The following is a 21,560-nucleotide window of genomic DNA, read 5'->3' as shown; positions in this document are numbered from 1 at the left end:
GATTAATTCAGTTGATAACATTTATTATATTTGACCCACTCATCATGAAACTTGCTCCCAAATTATATTGGACAAATGAATTGATTTCGGTCTTTTATTACGCAAACGTTGATTTGCCTAATTTGAACTGCTATCAATGGAATCACAATTTTACAACGAAACCCTTGTTTGATTTCAATACCAATTACATTAAGGTGCATTTATTCTACTATAAACATAATTGATATGAAAACCACACATTTTTTATTTAAATTTGTGGTTTGTTAAGAAACATTTCTGTCTGCTATTGGGGCAGTTTTCCTTAAGCAGTATCTGTATAAGGTTGAAATGCACATTTTATCAGGTTGTTTGCTTCAGTGATTTTTCATGGAGTTTGCTTTCCATTAAAATTGTTAATAATGTTTGTGGTGAAAGTTCTCTTGAGCTGTTTTCTATAATATTTTAGCAAGCTTCCATACCAAAGGGTCATACAAAATTTGCTAGGTAGTGTTTGTCCTTTGATCTTTCAATAAGTAATTACCCCATTTTCCATGCTTACACTCCAAGTAGGGTGCTGCTTATAGTTTCAATGACATTCATGTGAAGTCCTTAATGTCTTAAACTTAGGTAAAATATTGTTCAATCAAGATTCCCATAGCAGCTACTGGAATTGAGTACAATAACTGTAGTAACGAAAACATTGTTTTATTCTTTGATTACAGAACAAAAGCATTAAATACACAAAGTACAAAATAAGTTTAGTCGTCTAGGGTTATAATAATTACACTTGATACAATCTGAGTATATGTTATATATTAATAGAAAACACACACACTATAACAATATTTAAAAAGATTATTTACATTTTGAACTATATTTAAGTCTTAAAATATAACAAAATCAAATGCATTTACATATAATATCATACATAAATTACTGAACCGTTTTCCGTAGAAATTTGTAATTTAATCATACACACTTAAATATAATATATAACAGTTGGTGCTAAAACTTTTGATACAAATGTACACTAATCACAGGATGTTTGAAAACAGTTCTTATCTGTAATTTACAAATAATACAATACAAGAATTCATCTGTTTCAACAAAAATACATTTGTGACAAGCTTACATTCGAAAACAAAATGACACAAGCCTGCCACTCAGCATTTATTGGAAAACTTAAAAATACAATTTTAATAACGTTCATGTATTTCAATTAGATGCTTTATTTTTGAAGTGTTGCCTACAAACACCAAAACAAACACCACGCAAAGTCTTTACAAGGTCTCAGATCCAGTATTTTCAAAATACTTTATTTCCGATCAATCATTCAATCTATATACGGATAAATTACTATGGCATTGGAAATAGAACCCTTTAATAGTGTATGTTATAAGACATATCAACATAAGTTTTTGACAGAAGATAATCATATCCTCACATACACTTATTTGTCAGTTTGATAAGTTCACTTTCATTGTTATCAAATACAAAAGTTATACAAACAAATGACAAAACCTACTACATACAATTCATGATGATTTGGAATCATTTTGATACAAAACATGTTACAAACGTTTAACATCTAGCAGCATAAAATATATATACAAATACTTATTCTATTATCTCCCACTTATCACTATGTTGTCTCCCTTTAATAGTCATGAAAATACACATATGCATAACAAAGTCCTTTCTAAACAAACTGGGAATACTGTTTGAAATAAAAATGTCTTATTTTTAAAATAATGCACCAGAGAACTAAACGGTAAATATTTCCATGTTTTTATAAATCAACAACAATAACATGTAATTGGATGAGTACAACAGTGTCGTAGATTATCTTAAAGATTTTGCTCAATGTGAACATCAAGAATCTGGTGTTTTTTAGAATGTCCCGTGTGAATTGTCAAGGTTGTGCCATAACTCATGGAAAGCATCAGCAACAAATTTGCAACAAATAGTCAAGGTGAAGCATTCACACATCACTGGCCTAAGCAAAAATGATAAGGTCCTTTTATTACACATTGGTATAATCATAAACATAACCACAAAGGGTCAAAGGTATGTGACAAAGCACATTGGTAACCAATTAGTGGAGATTGCTAAAATTATTATCATAACATATATCTGAAACATAAGATCACTCATTACTAAGCCACAAATGGTCAAGTCTATGTTACATCACACATCAGTCGCATCAGCAATCTAATAACCTCAAATGGTCAAGAATATGAAACATCACACATCAGTTGCATCAGCAATGGAGTAACGTCGAATGGTCAAGAATATGAAACATCACACATCAGTCGCATCAGCAATCTAATAACATCGAATGGTCAAGAATATGAAACATCACACATCAGTCTCATCAGCAATGGAGTAACGTCGAATGGTAAGGGTTAGGTCCCCACTTGGAAGGAACTTGAGGTGGTTCCAGGCCTCTGTGTGCCGCATATCTGATATATCCTCGCCATTGATCAGGCATATCTCGTCATGGACCTGCAGGATACCATCTGCCGGGCCACCTGCAACGGAAACAAATCATGGAGTTGCCTAAATGAATCTTGATATTATCAAGTACAACACTGGAACTGGATTTTAGAAAGCAACTTAAAATTTATAAAAATCTTATAATTTCATCAACCTCTATCCCTCTTTTTCAACAGCAACTTGCTATCATCATAAGGCTTAGAAAAATATCTCTGAATCATATACCTTAAGCAACTTTACATATAGATCAGTATATAGATCAGTTAAAGCCTTTTGACCACTGAAGTAGATTTTTTTTCAAAGCTTTTGATTGTCAAAATTTAGCGGGGAAAGCTATGGCAGTAACTTGAATGGGTAATTCATAAGATTACGATGACATAATTATTGAAGAAAGAGAGTAAAAAATTGCATACACATTATAAAAGAATTCACAGAAAGATAACAACCACATACAGAAAAATATGAGGTAAATTTAATTTTAAATAAGTTACATCTATTATTTAAAAGTAAAACAGCCACATACAGAAGAATATTAAGTAAACTATATTTTCAATTTAAAGATAACCTTTTGTTTGTTTTTTAATAACACAACAACAAAATACTCCAACTCACAAATTGACATTCTTAAAAACAGTATAGTATGCCACTTAACTTTCATCAAGAGTTCTATCTGTACTGAGATATCTAAGTTTGAACAATCTAAAAGAAATATTCTAGTAAAAAAAAATACCGCATCACTGGTGGCGTTTTTCCATATCATATCAATTGTATTCTTATTGCACTTAAACTTCAAGATCTGACAAATTATTAGCCATATACATTTATTTCAACATACCTTTGAACACCTTTTTAATTGTAAGTGGCATGTCACCCTTTGGCGTAAATCGTCCCCCTTGAATGAGGAAGCCAAGGCCAGTAACTCCTTTGTTCAGAGTCACCTTGAGTAGCTCACCTTCCCCTTTAAATTCAGGCTCCTCAGTGGTGGACATCACTTAAACATAAGAAAATTCTTTAAAAGAAACTTCACTTGAGAACAGTTAGAATAGCTACACATGACAAAGATATATAAATTACTTAAACAAAACATTAACTTGATTTGTAAGTCTGTTGGCTGACTAAAATAATTTGTAATACCGGTAATGAATATTTATTCAAACATAAATTCTTATGCCGGGTAAAAGTGAATATGATTGGTAAACTACAAAAAAATGTAGTAAAATACATGGCTAGGCATATTGATAAAGGGATACTTACTTTTGATCATTCTGTCAAGTTCAGGGCTGTATTTTGTCTCCTTGGTCTCATGCTCACTGAGTAACTGGTCCACTCTTGATAGCCTGCGTGTCTCAGTAGAGTCCGTTCCATCTAGCACATTTTCATCAGCGCTGTCTTTGCTTGCAATACTATCCAGTTCAACTGATTCATTCAAGTCAACAACAGAAGAACCCGAGTCTCCATTAATGTCAACAATTTCTGAATTCTGTTTGATATTTTTCTCTTGTCTTTGTTGGACTGCTAAATCTAGTAAAGTACCTGTTTCTTCTGTTTGATCAGTTGTAACAGTATTTTCATTTTGAACACAATCAGTAATTATATCTCTTGAACTTGTATTGGAAAATTCTTCAACATTATCACTAGCTAAGGTATCATAAACAACTTGTTCTTCTTGCAATTGCACTTTATAGTAATTATTATTATTTTCAGTTTTTACATTAAACTGTTCATCTTGCTCTAAAGATTGTTCTAGATTAGAATACAAAGAAATAACATTACTGATAGACTGATCACCCGTTTCTTGACTTTCATCTTCTGGATATTCTATTGTAGAAATAGTCTGTGAAGAAGAATAATTAGCACCATTATTATCTTCACACTCTGGCAAAAGATCATTTATAACATTTTCCGACATTACCAACAAACCATCAGTGCCTACAACACAAGGTGAATCGACATGCAACAGTGAAGATGTTTGTGACTCAACAACATGTACAGTCTCTCTGTCAATGACCTCCTCTTCCATAGTTCTTCTCAAATTATCATCACCCCCTTGGTCAGAATCTGGGTAAAGGGAAAGATCAACAAGTTCTTTCTGAGGTTCTGTGTTCACGTGAGGAACCTCAATTGTTGGTATTGGAGGTGGGGACTGGGGCAGAGGGGGCGCCTCTACATCATCTGCGTTGACCTGAATTATCTCATCTTCAACAGCCAACACATCAGCATTTATTAACTCAGTTTTATCATCCCATGGTTGCTCCCACTTGTTTTCAACTTCTTCATTTGGTGAGATTTCGCTTAACAGGTCTGATTTCTTTATAGAGGATATTACATTTTCAACAATTTGTTGTGCCATGACTTTCAATTCATTAGTTTTTTTATCAGTTTCATCAGTATCTTCGATTTCAAAATCAGGCTCATATATGTCTTCATGGTTATTATGCTCCGTATCTTCTTCAGCTATTTGTTCAGGAACAACTTCATCTTCAACATTACATTCCTTGAAATCTTTGTATGAATCGCTACTACTGGTGCTGAACGACCGAGACCTATCTTTAGACTGTGTATCATCAAAGTGGTTATCTGCAAACTCTAATGTAGACTCCTCAAGAGCATTCTCATTCTTACTCGCCACATCTTCTGAAGGCATGGCTGTTTCACAATAAATGACAGGGTCTACAACATCCAAAATGTCAGTGACAGGCACATGCACTTCACAATTATCAGGTGCATCTGTTACAACACCGTCCTTACCTTTATGTAAACTAGCTGATGATACCACCCCTGGAATCCAGCCAGTCTTCTCCCTAGTATCTTCAGTGTCATAGTGCACTGAACCTGGCAAAATATTTACACCACTCCTTGGAGACATTTCATTTGTAGCATTTACAGATACAAAAACTTCAGCATCTATTGGACCACTTTCAATTCCTTCTTTGTGTAGACTTGGTGAAGGCTTTTTAGGCTTTGGTGCAATTGGTGGAGGCACCTGAGGAAGTGTTGGAGGTGCAACATCACTCTTTCTTGGAGACGGCATTGGTGACAGAGATGGTGAACCAGTCAGAGATTTTGTTGGCATACTTGCAATGGTTGGAAGTTGGTTTGGAGAAACAGGAGAAACTAATGGTGACCTGGGAGAAGTTGAAATTGTCAGTGATCTAGGAGCTGCAACTGGTGGCTGTGATTTCGGCAGCAATGGAGCAGCATTTGACCTTGGTACAGGACTTGGTTTGTTAGGAGATAATGGTGGTGCTTGCTCGCTGGTGGCAGACTGTGGTTGTCTTGGTGATAACACATGTTGCTCTTGTCGAGGTGATAAGTTTGGCTTGCCTGTTGTAGAGGGCATGCTGGTTGTGGCCAAAGGCAGGGAATGAGCAGCTGTCAGGGTAGATGGTTCGTGTTTAACTTCTGAAAAAAAATAAAAAACAATTGGATAACAATGTGAAAATGTAAGCTACCCATTTTCAGTAAAACTTCATGTACCTTCAAAAATTAAACATTAATTTGTAACTCATAAAGTTTTACTCCTATCAATACAATCTCTCACGAGAGTGGAGGGAATATACAGAACTCAACAGAAAGCGATTCCCAACAGGTGAGTTATTTTAAATTCCAACTGTGTCCTAATTCATAGTAATAGTCATGGCAGATTTCAGATCCAAATGATACAAATGATAGTTGATAGAAATAAAGCATTCTCTAACAATGGATGCACACTGATTTGAATTGGCTCTAGGGTGGGGTTACCACAATTAATGAGTTAGAGGTTTCAATCATTTAAAAAAATGGCCTGCATTGACATGAAGATACTTACAATTTTCTGCATGATGCACCATTACTTATAAGCAATCATAATTTTTTGGATAAAGTTATCCATATATGACAGATACATAACGATTAAGCAATTAGCAATTAATTTACTAATTAACTATCCATGATGTCATCAATACTAAACATTGAGGTAACATACCCGGTAAATCTTGCTGCCCCGAAGGTGGGACTGCTGAAGCTACAATCTTCGACAAGCCTCTTGGCAAAAGACGTAGAATCTGCTGCACCTTAGCATCAGTCAGACCTGTCAACTCCGTTGAGTTTATAGATAAGATGTAGTCTCCAACCCTAGAATAAATTAATACACATTTTTACATGGATTACAAGCTTTTACTGATTAGTAAATGTTTCAATTAATTAGCAATTATGAAGAAGTTTCTATATTCAGAACCCAGCCATCAAAATAAAATATGAAAAAATCTCTCAACTGGCACACACATTTTTACTAGAAATATACATTTAAACTGTACAATATTTTATCACCTCAAGTTCCTTTTACTTACTGGATATTTCCTTCTCTCCCCACAGGGCCATTTGGCAGGATTTCTGTGATTTTCACGTGACCTTCAGGAGTCATGGTCGTCTTGATTCCAATCCCAAGGATTCCTTTTAAAATGGACACCTCAAATGGCATGGTTTCCATTCGTTTAATAGGGTAGTCAGGCTTTTGAGAACCAGGCATGTTTTTTGCAAATGAGGATGGTTTCATACCAAGTGTGCTAATGGTTGTTTTGTATTGCACTGGACGTGAACCACCTTGAGACAATGTGTTGGGATTAAAACTTAGAGGTTTAATTTGAGACAATGGTTTGATGCTGGGCATTGATGCCAAGCTTGCTTTTTCCTTGGCTGGAATACTTGTTTCATGTTTAACATCACTTTTGTTGTTCACAATTATTTCACTTGAAGAACTAACATGGTTGTTTTCAACAGCTTTCAATAACTCTTTAGACTTTGGAGATTTGGGGACATCAATTGTTGTTTTGTATTTTGAACTTGGTGAAATGTCTACTGACCTATCACTGCTTGGTGACCCAACGTCACTAGAACTTCCATTGAGTGCTTCTAGGTTGAGAGGTGGAACTGACCATTTATGTGTTGATTCACCAGTTGTCATTTCTGACTTTGGTATTTCATCCACCTTTTGTTTCTCAACAGTGATACTGGTTTTCATTACATTTGTGTTGTGTGCATGCTCATCTCCTTGAGCTGCTTTTAGAACAGGACTAGGCTTCTTTAGAACTTCTCGTTCAGATTCCAGTGTTTCACTTTTAGGAGGCGGTGATTCTTTACTATCCTTTGGTTTAACTGTTATTTCCACTCGGTTAGATATAACTTTTTCTTCTTTGGGTGGTGACATCTCATAAACATTCATCTTATTGCTTGTTGACTGCTTACTGATGTTTAGTTTTGTAACAGCATTTGCAAATCCCTTTGTTTTTTCATCTTTTATGTCTTTATCAATTTTATCAATTATATCTGGGTCTTTATCCTGATTGGCCTTCTTTAATGCGTTCACAACACTAATAACTTTCACTAAATCCTTTGCATGGTCTTTCATTGCATTCACTGGTTCTATAATTTCTTCATCAACTTCTTCTTGCGGAGATTCACTGTTTTCAATTTCAAGACTTATTGCCATTTTTCCTGGCTCTGGTTCTGGTTTCAGAGATGTAACAGAGATCCAATCGTCAAAATTATCCAATCTATTGTTAGCTTCTAATGAAACTTTATTTTCTTTAAATTCTGTTGGAAACTGAAATGTCCTCTGAACAGCTTCTGGGATGATGCTATCCTGATCACCAATATTCTCATTCTGGGGAGTTAAGTTAATAGGAATTTTGACCTTCCTTTCAATCTTAATAGGTATGATAACATCATGTTGCCGGTCATCAAAACCTTCAATAGTATTTCCATGTCTTTGTTGATGAGTATGAGATATTTTTACATCTTGCTCTTCTGAAGTTTCTCCATTTACACTTATTATCACTACATTGTTAGTTTCATCAGTATATCCAGGTGGTGGACTAGTTGGAAGGTCAGGAACTTCCTCTGGAAAATCTTGCTCAGGGAAAGCATCTGGTTCATCATCTGACTCAACAAAGTAACCATCTCTGTTTTCCTCCTGTGCTATGTCCTTGGCGATATTTTCAGCAACAATATTATGATTCACAAACATTGGATCTTCAAAGTCCATAACATGGTTGTTTTCTATTAATTCAAGACGTCCTTGTTGCTTTTTTGACTCTGAGAGATTGTCATACTCAAAGTCAATTGCACTTTTTAAGACACTTTCGCTATTCTTATCCATTATGTTCTCATGTGATGGAGCAAATCTTGAAATGAAATATCCGGATCTGTCAAATGATTTTATGTTCTCATACACAGGCTCTTTGTCTACTTGCTGGAAAATGTCCTCATCAAATTCATCAATACTTGTTGGACTAGAATTCACAATAATCCCTTGCTCCTGTAGCACAATGTCAAAAGGTGCAGTCAATTCAGAGTTAAAAGCCAATTTTGCACCATCGATTTCTTCCTCGTATTCTGGTATTTCTTCAGTGTCAGCATGGAACACAGTATCTGTATTAACCTCAACAAATCTATTTTCAGTTTGCTCAGGTTCTTCAATCTTGGTATCAGAAAATTCAAATGGAGGTGGAACTGATATATCCTCTTCTAAATTTTGATCAAAAGTTTTTACTTTTAGCCTGGAATTAACACTCACTGTGTCAATATCTGTCCTTGTCCATGTTTGATCTGATTCAACACTCAATGTATCTAGGTCTTTATCAGAAATACCTTTTTGTGTTTTTTGCACAGGACTTTGTATATAAATGTCCTGTGGCTCAGAGTCAGTAAATTCACTGAGGTTACTGTCCTCGTACAATGGATTATACCTGGTTTCTTCTGTATCACTGACTGGGATATTTTGGCCAATAAATGCAGCTGGGTAATTATATGGCAATTCTATATCGCTGAGTTCTGTGTCACTTGGTACTTGCTGGCGCTTAAAATAGGAATTATCTAAGCGATAAGAAGTAAGTGATGACCTGGGACTTAATTGATCAACATCTGACCAAGGTAATAGAGGTTTTGGGCTGTTTTCACGTAAGTTTGAACTACAAATTTGTGAATTTACAGTTACTGTTTCAATATTAGAATTTCTTAATGGTGATATTGGATAAACTGGGTCAGGTTCTGATTTTGGTAATGATGACCTTGGACTTACAAGGTCAAGATTAGATTTGGGTAATGGTGACCTTGGACTTACAAGATCTATGTTTGATTTTTGTAAGGGGGACCTTGGACTAACAAGGTCAAGGTTTGATTTTGGTAGGGGTGACCTTGGACTTACAAGGTCAATGTCAGATTTTGGTAATGGTGACCTTGGACTTACAAGATAAAGGTTTGATTTTTGTAATGGTGACCTTGGACTTACAAGATCAAGGTCAGATTTTGGTAATGGTGACCTTGGACTTACAAGATCAAGGCTTGATTTTGGTAATGGTGACCTTGGACTTACAAGATCAAGGTCAGATTTTGGTAATGAAGACCCTAGATTTGTAGGATTTACAATTTCAATTTCAGTTTCTATTACTAGAGGTGCTTTGTTTAGGGCAAATTTACCACTCTGTATTTTGTACGTAGCTAAATCAAAAGGCTTATGACTATCAGATTCATACTTCTGTTTCTTAGATAAATTACACAGTTGTTCTTCAACATCAGTTTCTGAAGACTCCTGCTCTATCGTGTCCTTTTGGAAAGCAAGGCGAACACTGTTGGTCACAAACACTTCATTTGCTTCAACTTCTGAAATGTTTGCTAAACGCCCTGACCGAGAATATTCATCCTCGCTTACTGTCAGATAATCCTCACTCTCACTTGTCACAACAACATCAATCCCTTGTCTATCGTAACTTTGAGACTTGAGACTGAACTGAGACGGATCAAATGAGGTCGCGATATTCTTTGTTTGTGAATTTGCGTTGTTAACTCCACTGTTCACAGTCACAGATATCTGCATTGAATTCCCATGATACACTGGCCTGATCACTTCAAAGTGAATGTCACCGTAGGAACTGGCGGACTTGATAATGTCAAGGCAATGTGTCTGAGTAAGGCCTTGAAGACTGGTACCGTTGCAGGTGATAAGGCGATCACCCACGTCTAGTTTGCCACTCCGTGCTGCAGCTCCACTTGGAAGTATTCTTTTGACCTGAAAAAGAACAAGAGCTGTCAGAGGACAGGGCGCTCGACTATTCGAGTGCTTGACAGTATAACGTAAGCCATCATGGGGAAATTGTTCACGTTCAATAATTTATTAGACGATCTTTCATAAAAAAAGGGAAAACAAATAAAAATAAATAATATTGGAGGGTAGGGGGGGGGAGGGGGGGTGAGAGGGGGTATAATGTGGGTTGTGGTAATTTATTAGATGATGTTTAAAAAAAAATTGGGGGTGGGGGGGGTAGGGGGTGAGGGGTGAGAGGGGGGGTATAATGTGGGGTGTGGTAATTTATTAGATGATGTTTTAAAAAAACAATTATTTTTTTTGGGGGGGTGGGGGGGTAGGGGGTGGGCGGAGAGGGGGGTATAATGTGGGGTGTGGTAATTTATAAGATGATGTTTAAAAAAAAAATGGGGGGGGGGGGGAGGTTGGGGGGGGGGGGAAGGGATTCTGGGTAGGGGCGTGGGGTATTGTTTGGGTGGAATCCATTGTGGTATTCAGGTAAGTGTTGTTTTGTCAAAGTAATAATAAAATGTGATCATAAATAAAGAAGTTTTGGCAATTTAAGCAAAATGTTCAATTATCTTAGTGTAAAAGGGGCCATAATAATGTCAAAATGCTTGATACAGTGGTCTGCTCTTGTTTATAGGTTGGGGTCATGTTGGTAAACAAGTATGCAACATATAAAAGCAATATGTCAAAAGATATAGGAAATATTTGGGGTAGTACGCAAAATTTAACATAGATTTATCAATAATATGCATATTCTAAGTATAAAAGGGGCAATAATTATGACAAAATGCTTGATAGAGTTGTCTGCTCTTGTTTATAGGTTGGGGTGATGTTGGTAAACAAGAATGCAAAATATAAAAGCAATATGTCAAGGGACAATGAAAATAAATGGGGTAGTACGAAAACTTTAACATTTGCTGCATATTCTAAGTGGAAAAGGGGCCATAATTATGACAAAATGCTTGATAGAGTTGTCTGCTGTTGTTTATAGGTTGGGGTCATGTTGGTAAACAAGTATGCAAAATATGAAAGCAATATGTCAAGGGACAAAGAAAATATTTGGGGTAGTACGAAAACTTTAACATTTGCACGCAGACGCAGACGCTGGGGTGAGTAGGATAGCTCCACTATATATATTTCATATATAATAGTCGAGCTAAAAATGTCATTAGGACTGTCATAATGGAAAATTCAAAGGCACCAGACTGCACATTCTACATACAATGGAATCATGGTTAAAAGACACTTTCTTGAAAAACAAAACCAGCCAATACCACTGATTATGATTGTAATGGCTGATCTGCAATACAATTTTAGAAAAATGATGCACATGTATTTAGCCTGGTTTTCTCATGACATTGCCTGATATACAGAGAATAACACTTTACTGCCTGATATTTTTTTAATATATCAGGCAAGGATTAGAATAATATAATATTTAATATATTATTTTATTTGTGCCGAGCCTGACATATTACAAAAAGATCAGGCATGCAGTTACCTGTTTTTCTGTTTATCATACCTCTATGTCCCTGATTTAAAATAAATAATGACAAATCGCTAAAAAGCTGCATATTTAGTGGGAAAGCATAGGACTTTTGTCGTTTGATGTGTTAATAATGACGTCATGAGCAAGTGTGCTTAGTATTTGAAAAACATGTTTTTTGCTGTTTGTGTTGCATTTTGTGTTTAAAATATATTACATCTTGGTTTCAAATTGCTTGTTTTGATAAATCTTATTCGATTTTAATAAAAATGATTACTTAATAGTTGATTCCGAGTAATATGACCTACCTCCCATCATCAAATGATATAAGAACTTCCTGTTGAACTGATATAAAAATATATATCATGCAACCTTATATCAGGCAGATATCAATGCAGCAGTATGATAAAAGAAGTGTGTAAGGTTCATAGAGTTATTTATACAGGTACATTTTTAAACTCATTCCTGTGTATAATAATTATCCCCACGCTTTTTGAAAAAAAGGTGGGGATATTGTGGTTATCTCCGCCGTCCGTCCGTCTGTCTGTCTGTCCGTCCGTCCTGGCCACTATCTCCTCCTACACTAAAAGCACTAGAACCTTGAAACTTACACACATGGTAGCTATGAGCATATGTGCGACCCTGCACTATTTGGAATTTTGATCTGACCCCTGGGTCAAAAGTTATAGCGGTTGGGGTGGGGCCGCGTCAGAAATTATCACTCATTTTTTTAGGTTATTTTACATTTACTTCTTTATTTCTACACCGATTCACTTCAAATTGATACTGGACCTCTCTTATGACAATACGGTCAATCTCAACCATGCATGGCCCCATTCCCAACCCTGGGGCGCCCCGCCCACATAGGCCACACACACCAAAAATTTCCATTTACTATAATTTTTTCATTTCTACACGGATTCACTTCAAATTAATACTGAACTTTTGTTATGACATTAGGGTCAATCTCAACTATGCATGGCCCCAATCCCAACCCTGGGGCGCCCGCCCACATAGGCCACACCCACCAAAAAATTCCATTTACTATAATTTTTTCATTTCTACATGGATTCACTTCAAATTGATACTGAACTTCTCTTATGACATTAGGGTCAATCTCAACTATGCATGGCCCCATAACCAACCCTGGGGCCCCGCCCACATAGACCACACCCACCCAAAATTGCCTTTACTATAATTTCTTCATTTCTACACCGATTCACTTCAAATTGATATTGAACTTCTCTTATGACAATACAGTCAATCTCAACTATGCATGGCCCCATTACCAACCCTGGGGCGCCCCGCCCACATAGACCACACCCACCCAAAATTGCCTTTTACTATAATTTCTTCATTTCTACACCGATTCACTTCAAATTGATACTGAACCTCTCTTATGACAATACGGTCAATCTCAACTATGCATGGCCCCATTACCAACCCTGGGGCCCCGCCCACATAGACCACACCCGCCCAAAATTGCCTTTTACTATAATTTCTTCATTTCTACACCGATTCACTTCAAATTGATACTGAACTTCTCTTATGACAATACGGTCAATCTCAACTATGCATGGCACAATTACCAACCCTGGGGCGCCCTGCCCACATATGTCACACCCACCCAAAATTGCCTTTTACTATAACTTCTTCATTTGTACACCAATTCACTTCTAATTGATGATGAACTTCTCTTATGACAATACGGTCAATCTCAGCTATGCATGGCCCCATTACCAACCCTGGGGCACACCTAGGTCAAACATTCGGCGTGGGGATACGCGTCGGCCTCTGCCGCGCCATTTCTAGTTACTTAATGTCTTGAGAAATATAACTTGCATTCTCCCAAAGTAGCAATTAAGACATACCATAAAGTGCAGTAGAAGTATAAGAAAATGCTTCAAAAGTGTTCATTTTAAACTTACATCAACATTTAAGATATTCAAAGCAATAATTTGAGTTAATGGATTTGTCAGAAACACAATGCCCTCTATATTGCGCCGCTTTGAAGCCATAATTTGACCTTTGACCTTGAAGGATGACCTTGACCTTTCACCACTCAAAATGTGCAGCTTCATGAGATACACATGCATGCCAAATATCAAGTTGCTATCTTCAATATTACAAAAGTTATGCAGAAGGTTAAAGTTTTGGTTAAAGTTTTTTTAATTTGTTTTTTTGACCTTTGACCTTGAAGGGTGACCTTGACCTTGACCTTTCACCACTCAAAATGTGCAACTCCATGAGATAAACATGCATGCCAAATATCAAGTTGCTATCTTGAATATTGCAAAAGTTATGACCAAGGTTAAAGTTTTGGGACACACACACACATACAATGACAGACAGGCCAAAAACAATATACCCCCGATCTTTCGATACGGGGGCATAAAAACTAAAGTACCAGTTTGTGTTTTGTGTTAAAGATTTTTAGACAACCAGTGGCATTTTCTCATAAAATTACCACAACTGATTGAAAGAAAACAGAATTGCTGTGCAATACAAGTTTGTCTAATATAGAATAACTGATGTGTATGGATTAAAAATTAACATTGGCTGTGTATTGCACAACTATTAGTAAACCATCTTGTTTTCATACATATTTCCTGAGACACCCTGAACTGTTAAGTCGTTAAATTCTATGTTTTCCTTTTTTTTTTCACTTTTTTATCCAAATATTACCTTTTTATTTCATTACATTTTTCGCAATTTTGATTAATACAAGACAGGTCTATGAATTTCAAGGATTTTTTGTCCGAATGAAGTACCATTTGGGCATTTTTTTCAATCCTATACCTAATTTAATTACTTTTTGAGAACAACTTTGTTTTCAACTATTGTTCAAGGCAGTAGGCCATAAATTGAGCTGCCTTAAATGGACAATAATCTATTTAGACTGTATTTTACCAGCATGAAAATTATCAGGATTAATATAAGTACACTCTAGTGCAATTTAAGTATTATAAAATTGTGAAATAAATGGGACAGTTTATCTTGTGTAAGCAATTTTTAGTGAAGCCCCTTCAAAAGCCTCTTATTCATAAATTCCAATTATATAATGTTGCTGATAATATAGTATACTTATATAACAGTCAGTTTCACTCGACTCGAATGTAAACAAAAGAAAGCAAATGCCTCTATCTGTAACCATTGTGTTTTTCGGCGTAAGCTGTTTTAAGCCAGCTTTTCACCCTGACTTGACCTTTGTAAGTATCCAATAATATTCAGATAAAATTTCCCGCGGCTAGGTACGAATGAATACACTTCATTTATTCCATTGGCTGATTTGAGTATAACACCAGAACATTGGAAACATATCCGCGTCTTTGTAACACTGTTTTACTGCATGAAACAATTTTATCTCTAATGAAAAGGCTCAATAGATAGAACAGTTTTACAATCAATTTTCGACATAAATACAGTTTGTGCGTTCATCTTTTATTTTCAGAGAATTACCAGCGCAAAAGCGTTTATACTAAAGGCTATATTCTCATATTTAGTACTTACTTGCATTGCATTTCAACCCGCGAAAGTCAGAGTTTATATACAGTTCATCACCGGAGTTCGCAGAAGGGGTTGCGACCTTTTCATTGAAGGACAAAATTGGAATCTATGCTATTTTTGTCTGATGGAGTAAATAGTTCGTTTAGTCGCTTAATCAATATTTTAGGCACAGCTGTTGCCTTGGTCGAGTACAGTTGGCGTAAACAAGCCGTCGTTTCAGCAGCAGAATTGTTACCTAACTTTAATGCATTGCATTCCAATCCGCAAGGTATCAAGGTCAGTTTGCGGTCAGTTGCAGAAATCTTTATATAAACGCCGTCTCGTAAACGTTGTGCACTTGAAGTCTGTTTTGATCAGAAAGATACTAAATAAAGATATTCGGCAATATTATTGTGGTATGCCAATCATCGATTTTTAATATGTTTTCAACATTTGCATGATAAGGACCAATTTTGATAAAATTAATTAGAAATATTTATCCATTTTGACCAGTTTATTAAGCATGAGCACAATAATTCACTATACTATAATTATGCAATTAAATAAGATTCGAGTATTGCCGGCTGACCTATATGCACTCGTTTATTTTCATGTTTCTTGTGTTTTTCTATTCTGTAAATATAGACATCTGAGTAAAAATATCACATAAAGCAAAATAAGCCACGAAATCTGGCGCAACACCCCGTAATTGATTTGCTTGTGATGTAGCTAAGAACTGCGCAGAAAAAAGGCATCCGCTACTTTTTATCTCATAGAGATAACTTTTGATCGTTCATATACATCGACCACAATCAACGCCGTATATCTTTTTGAAAGATATTTCTTGTTTAACTTGACTTGATCACAATAGAAAAAAAAAGTTTTGTTAACAATTGTTAAATTTATGGGTACTGGGTTTTAGCTTCACAAAGTGTGGGAATTGCTGAGGACCCTTCATTTGCTTTAAGATCATGTTCGTGTTCTGATATTCATTATAAGCTGTTATGAATCTGCAATTCATGATTATTGCTTGCTATTGGTGAGCCCAGATAAGCTTTCTAATTGAACAGTTCCAAAATTGATGTCATTAATGTCCTAGATTATTGTGTACAAGTTCATGTAAATGCATGTATTTATGATCAACAGCGATTATTTAAAATTGAAAATTAATTTGATTAATTTATTTGTTAGATATGAATTGATAAAAAGTTAATCAAAAAAGCAAACACAAATTACAACAAACACAAACAGGCTTTGTGAAACTTTTGTGTCTGATACAGTTGGATATACGATGAGTATTAGGCTTTATCCTAAAAATGTACATTATGTAGGTATAGACAAAAATATGTATTTTAAAGTTTATAATGAACCATAATGTATATTATATAGCTATAGACCAAAAATTATATTATAAAGCTATAGACCAATATAATTATATATTCGTCTCAATATTATCTAGATACAGACTTCTGACTCTGGGGAGAAAATTAAAATTATGTTCTATGCACTCGTATTTGCATGGTACAAGTATGCTCTATTAAAACACCAATTGTATTTGATCTGTTTACTTAAAGCGGGTATATACGATTTTGTCAAATATTTATGAATTTATATAAACTGTGTAAAAAACTTATTATATATATATTTCAATATAAATTAAAATAAAAGTTAAGAAGAACATGTGTCGAAAAATGCGAAATAAGCCAGATATTTAATTCTGAAATTGAAAACGGCTGTACAGCCGAATTCGCCAGCATGTATACCATACATGTACGATGTGCATCTAAACTTAGTTTAACGGTTTATTTGAATTCCTGCAACGATATCTATTCATACGACACACGAACACTATCTCCGATCCTAATACAAAGACGAATGCTTCGGTTATTATAGGAAAATATGTACGTCACTATCGGCTCGGGGCGCTAATTTGTCTTTGCTGCATTTTATGAAATTCGGCTTTAATGTATACTTTTTCTTGCCTATTTTGTGTTATTGTAACATATTTTATCAATATATTACAATTAAACACATATAAAAAATCGTATATACCCGCTTTAACAATTATCTTGAATAGTTTTTGCAACAAGTGGAATCTCTGTCATCTTCACAATTTGTGCGACATTTTGTCAAATTAAACACATGTAGCCTTTGTAAGTTTTTAGTTGGCACAGATAATCCAAGGGTTGTCAAACAACAGATAAGAAAAAGTGTCTGCTTGTTAAAAAATACCATTGGCCCATGAAAGAATTGTTTGCACCTGACCAGTTGAAAAACAAACTGTCCATTCCATGGGAACTCATAATCATTGAAACGAACAGCCTTTCATTTAAAGAGCTATCTATAAAATGTGTAGCAATCGTGACCAGCCTTGCCAGTGTTCACAAACATCTTTGTGATGTGTAATAATTTGTACAGCATATGTTGACATATTTAACAGTAATACAGACATATAGGAGAAATGTGCTTATTACCACTTTTCACAAAATTATATATCCGCGGCCGTGGTCTAGCACAAATAAAATATTGAGAGTAATTAAAACACACACACTTCCAGTAGGATGCAAACACATCGCTACAAAAGTCACACACCCTCAATAAGTCATGTTCACATTTATTAATAGCGCGCGTTTGCAAAGAGGTAGTTTATGTGCATTTGATTTATAAGGTTTTTAACTTCTTCATCTACCATTATTCTTTGCCAGTACAAAATATAATTGGGACCATTTCCTATGTTTACAAAGATAAATATGCTACCAAGCATTTATAAAATCAAGACCTTTCTACCAATCACATTATTTTAAATAAGGTTGTTTTTATAATACAATGTACCATAAAGGGGCCTTTTCACAGATTTTGGCATGTTTTGACGTATGTCATTAAATGCTTTATATTGATAAATGTAAACATAAAATTTTAAAAGCTCCAGTAAAAAATCAAAAATAAAATATAAAAAAGGAAAAAAAGTAGCCCGCAGCAGGGCTCGAACCAGTGACCCCCGGATTCCTGAAGTAAAAACGCATTAGCCAACTGAGCTATCCTGCCAAGCATGCATACATTACGTATTTTATACGCTATATAAGCAATCTTCGTAGTTTCACACAATTTAAACGACAACAACAGAACTCTCCAAATTATTAAATCGTTTCGCGTTGCAACGCTTTATAATTTTTAGGTTTTTAAATCATCAAAAGATGCATATAATGGCTATAATAGACCATGGCAAATGTTCAGTAATACTGTTTCCTTACAAATATCATAAATAAACCGAAAATTTGCGAATCTTCTAACAACTTTTTTCAATTTTGTCAATTTACCAAACCGTGAAAAGATCCCTATAAGATGAGCTGTGCATATAACTCTTCTATATATCATACACAGACTTATAATCTTAAATAAAAACAATAATATTGTTTCCTTGCCTATCATAAATGAGTATTTTATATGGAGGTTTAAAGGGGATTGGGGGGTGAGGGCAGATGCACAATTTCTAATGTACAGATTTGAAGGTTTAAATTATTGTTCCTCCTCCTTTCCTTCCAATCAGGCATTAATTTCTTTGAGAATTAAAGGGACCTTTTTACAGATTTTGGAATGTATTGAAGTTTGCCAATAAATGCTTTATATTGATAAATGTAAAGATTGGATCTAAAAAGCTCTAGTAAAAAACAAGAATAAAATTAAAGAAAGAAAAAACAGAAACCCTCAACTGGGCTGGAAGCACTGACCCCTGGAGTAAAAGTCTATCGCTTGACCACTCAGCCATCTGTGCTCATACTATGACTGCTGTATTTTATAATTTACATAAGCAATCCTGGTAATGTCACAAAATATAACAACAACAACAGAACTCTCAAAATTATTCAATCGTTTTGCGTTGCAACGCTTTATAATTTGCAGGTTTTTATAAATCAACAAATTGAGATACATATAATGGATATTTAGAGCAAAAATAAATGTTCATTATTACTGTTTGTTCACAAATATCTGAACTACAACAAAAATTTGCAAATCTGAAACATTTTATTAATTTTGTCAAGTTACCACAACGTGAAAAGGTCCCTTTAACTGAAAAATAAAAAATGATATATTGTTTGTTGTCAATAAACCCCTATTGACAAAACAAAAATAACTGTCATTTAACTTGCCTAAATACTCCAAAATTGACAAAACTACCTGCCATTTAACATGTCTACATCAGTTAAAATTGAATCTAAATGCATTAACTTTTTGACAATATTACCTGTAATTAAATTCAATACTTCCTTGTTAAACTCACTTAGAAACACGTTATGTCCCCTTCTTAGTTTAATCATGAAAGTGTCATGAATATTAACTGACAGTATGATAAATGATAAACATTAACATTACCTAAAAACTCAGATCAAAATGACCTTATAACGTGCATGAAATGCATTTCATAGGTATGTGATGACTAGCTGGTCTAAAGAAATCTTGGTGCATGTAATAAAATATGTGAATAAATGTATCACTTGTTAGCAGAGAGAGTGCAACAGTTAAACTGCCATTGTGTATGCTTGTAAAAGAATTAAAGTATCATCGAGGATACAAAATAACATTATACAATCAGTCCCTTGAAACAAATTAAAGGTTGCAACTTAAAGAATTCAATACTACTTAATATTTTATATTATCTTTAACTTTTTAGAATTTAAATAATTTTTTGCACAATCATCACTTGTCATCATAAACAAAAATAAATCAAAACTAATCTCTTTATTAAACAATACAGAAGGTATGTATCTATGGCCACACAATAACTAATATCTTGATCGATGTTGAACACATGAACCAATTTATTTATCATATTTCAATTCATATGCATACCATTGAGATACATTTATTGGTCTTATCCAGACGGGACAGGTGAATTAAACTTTTATGGCCTCTCTCGTCCAGTGTTAACAGTTAATTTTCTCTTATCAATGTATACATGGTGGCGCGCCAAAGGCTTTTACATTCCTGTAATTTGTGGCCCATACACCAATATTTAAACTGTATCACATACCTGATATGGCTATATTACTACTGTCGCTTGTTTCAATTTGAGTTTCAACTATTTGATGATCATTTGTTTGGCCTTTTGTTTCTATATAATATATAAACATGTTAACAAAACTTTTATTCATCTGCTGCAAAATTGCAGAGTTGTTTTACTTGCAAATTTGTCAAATGCTTAAGCGCCAGTCTTTCTGCTAATTTGGGTTAAGGAAGCCCACAACTTTTCAAGTGCAGTTTAACCATTATTATTAACTGTCTTGCTATTGTATCTTTCTACGTGTATGCCTACAGTTTAACGGGACAAGCTACAAATAACAAACACTCTTGCAGGGCCGTTGTCAGACTTTTAAAAGTGGTCAGGCTCTAAGTGCCTGAGGCCTGCGAGCGCCAAAGGCAAGAAGCTTCTAGGGAGCTACGGGGGCATGCACCCACGGAAATTTGTTTGAAACGTAAAGGCTAAATTGTGACATCTGGGAGGTTTTGAGGCCAAAGTGCATGATATTACTAAGTTACAGGGGGCCGCACCAGGCTCCATATTATTTGCAAATGCGATAAACTAGGGAAATTAATTTGAAGGAATCCATTTCCTTCCACTCCAGTTGTTAATTTGCTAAGTTGCAGTGCTGTAACACCTTTAAAAATTTTAAAAATACACAGCTGCACAACAAACTCCTCTGCAATTTTAGTTAAGTCAAGAGCGTCCGTTCTTTGCTTATGAACGTGCAAAGTCATAAGGTTGTTGAGTCTAGTTTGGGACATTGTGCTTCTCAGATATGTCTTAATTCTCCGAAGCGCAGAGAACGTCCTCTCGCTTGTGGCATGTGTAGCTGGCATTGTCAGTAAGATTCGTAAAAGTGCCGCAACATCAGATTAGATCACCCGCAATGTAGGTGGAAGCTTGCGCATATAGTCAAGTACGTGTGACAGTTGGATCTGGTCATTGTGTTGTTTAGAAAAGTGTGTTTTCAAGGTCTCCAATTGAGCTTTCAGCGTGTCCTTGTTTACATCATCTGAATAAAATTC

At 35.1% G+C, this 21,560-nt stretch overlaps 1 protein-coding gene across 1 annotated transcript in view; it reads right to left on the bottom strand.

Annotated features, from left to right (window-relative positions):
* Nucleotides 1–668: 668 nt before the first annotated feature.
* Nucleotides 669–21,560, bottom strand: part of LOC127878809 (uncharacterized) — a 122,621-nt gene continuing 101,729 nt past the window's right edge. Inside the window, exons 14-18 of the mRNA XM_052425337.1 lie at nucleotides 6,804–10,519; nucleotides 6,440–6,588; nucleotides 3,730–5,877; nucleotides 3,311–3,466; nucleotides 669–2,510 (exon numbers count right to left, since the gene is read on the bottom strand). Of these exons, the coding sequence (XP_052281297.1) occupies nucleotides 2,338–2,510; nucleotides 3,311–3,466; nucleotides 3,730–5,877; nucleotides 6,440–6,588; nucleotides 6,804–10,519 (6,342 nt within the window). The 3' untranslated portion in view covers nucleotides 669–2,337. The remainder of the gene's footprint in view (nucleotides 2,511–3,310; nucleotides 3,467–3,729; nucleotides 5,878–6,439; nucleotides 6,589–6,803; nucleotides 10,520–21,560) is intronic.

The sequence above is a fragment of the Dreissena polymorpha genome, chromosome 4 (assembly GCF_020536995.1).
Source record: "Dreissena polymorpha isolate Duluth1 chromosome 4, UMN_Dpol_1.0, whole genome shotgun sequence".
Lineage (NCBI taxonomy): Eukaryota > Metazoa > Mollusca > Bivalvia > Myida > Dreissenidae > Dreissena > Dreissena polymorpha.
The sequence above is the reverse complement of the archived record's forward strand: the minus strand, read 5'-3'. Positions and strand labels throughout refer to the sequence as shown.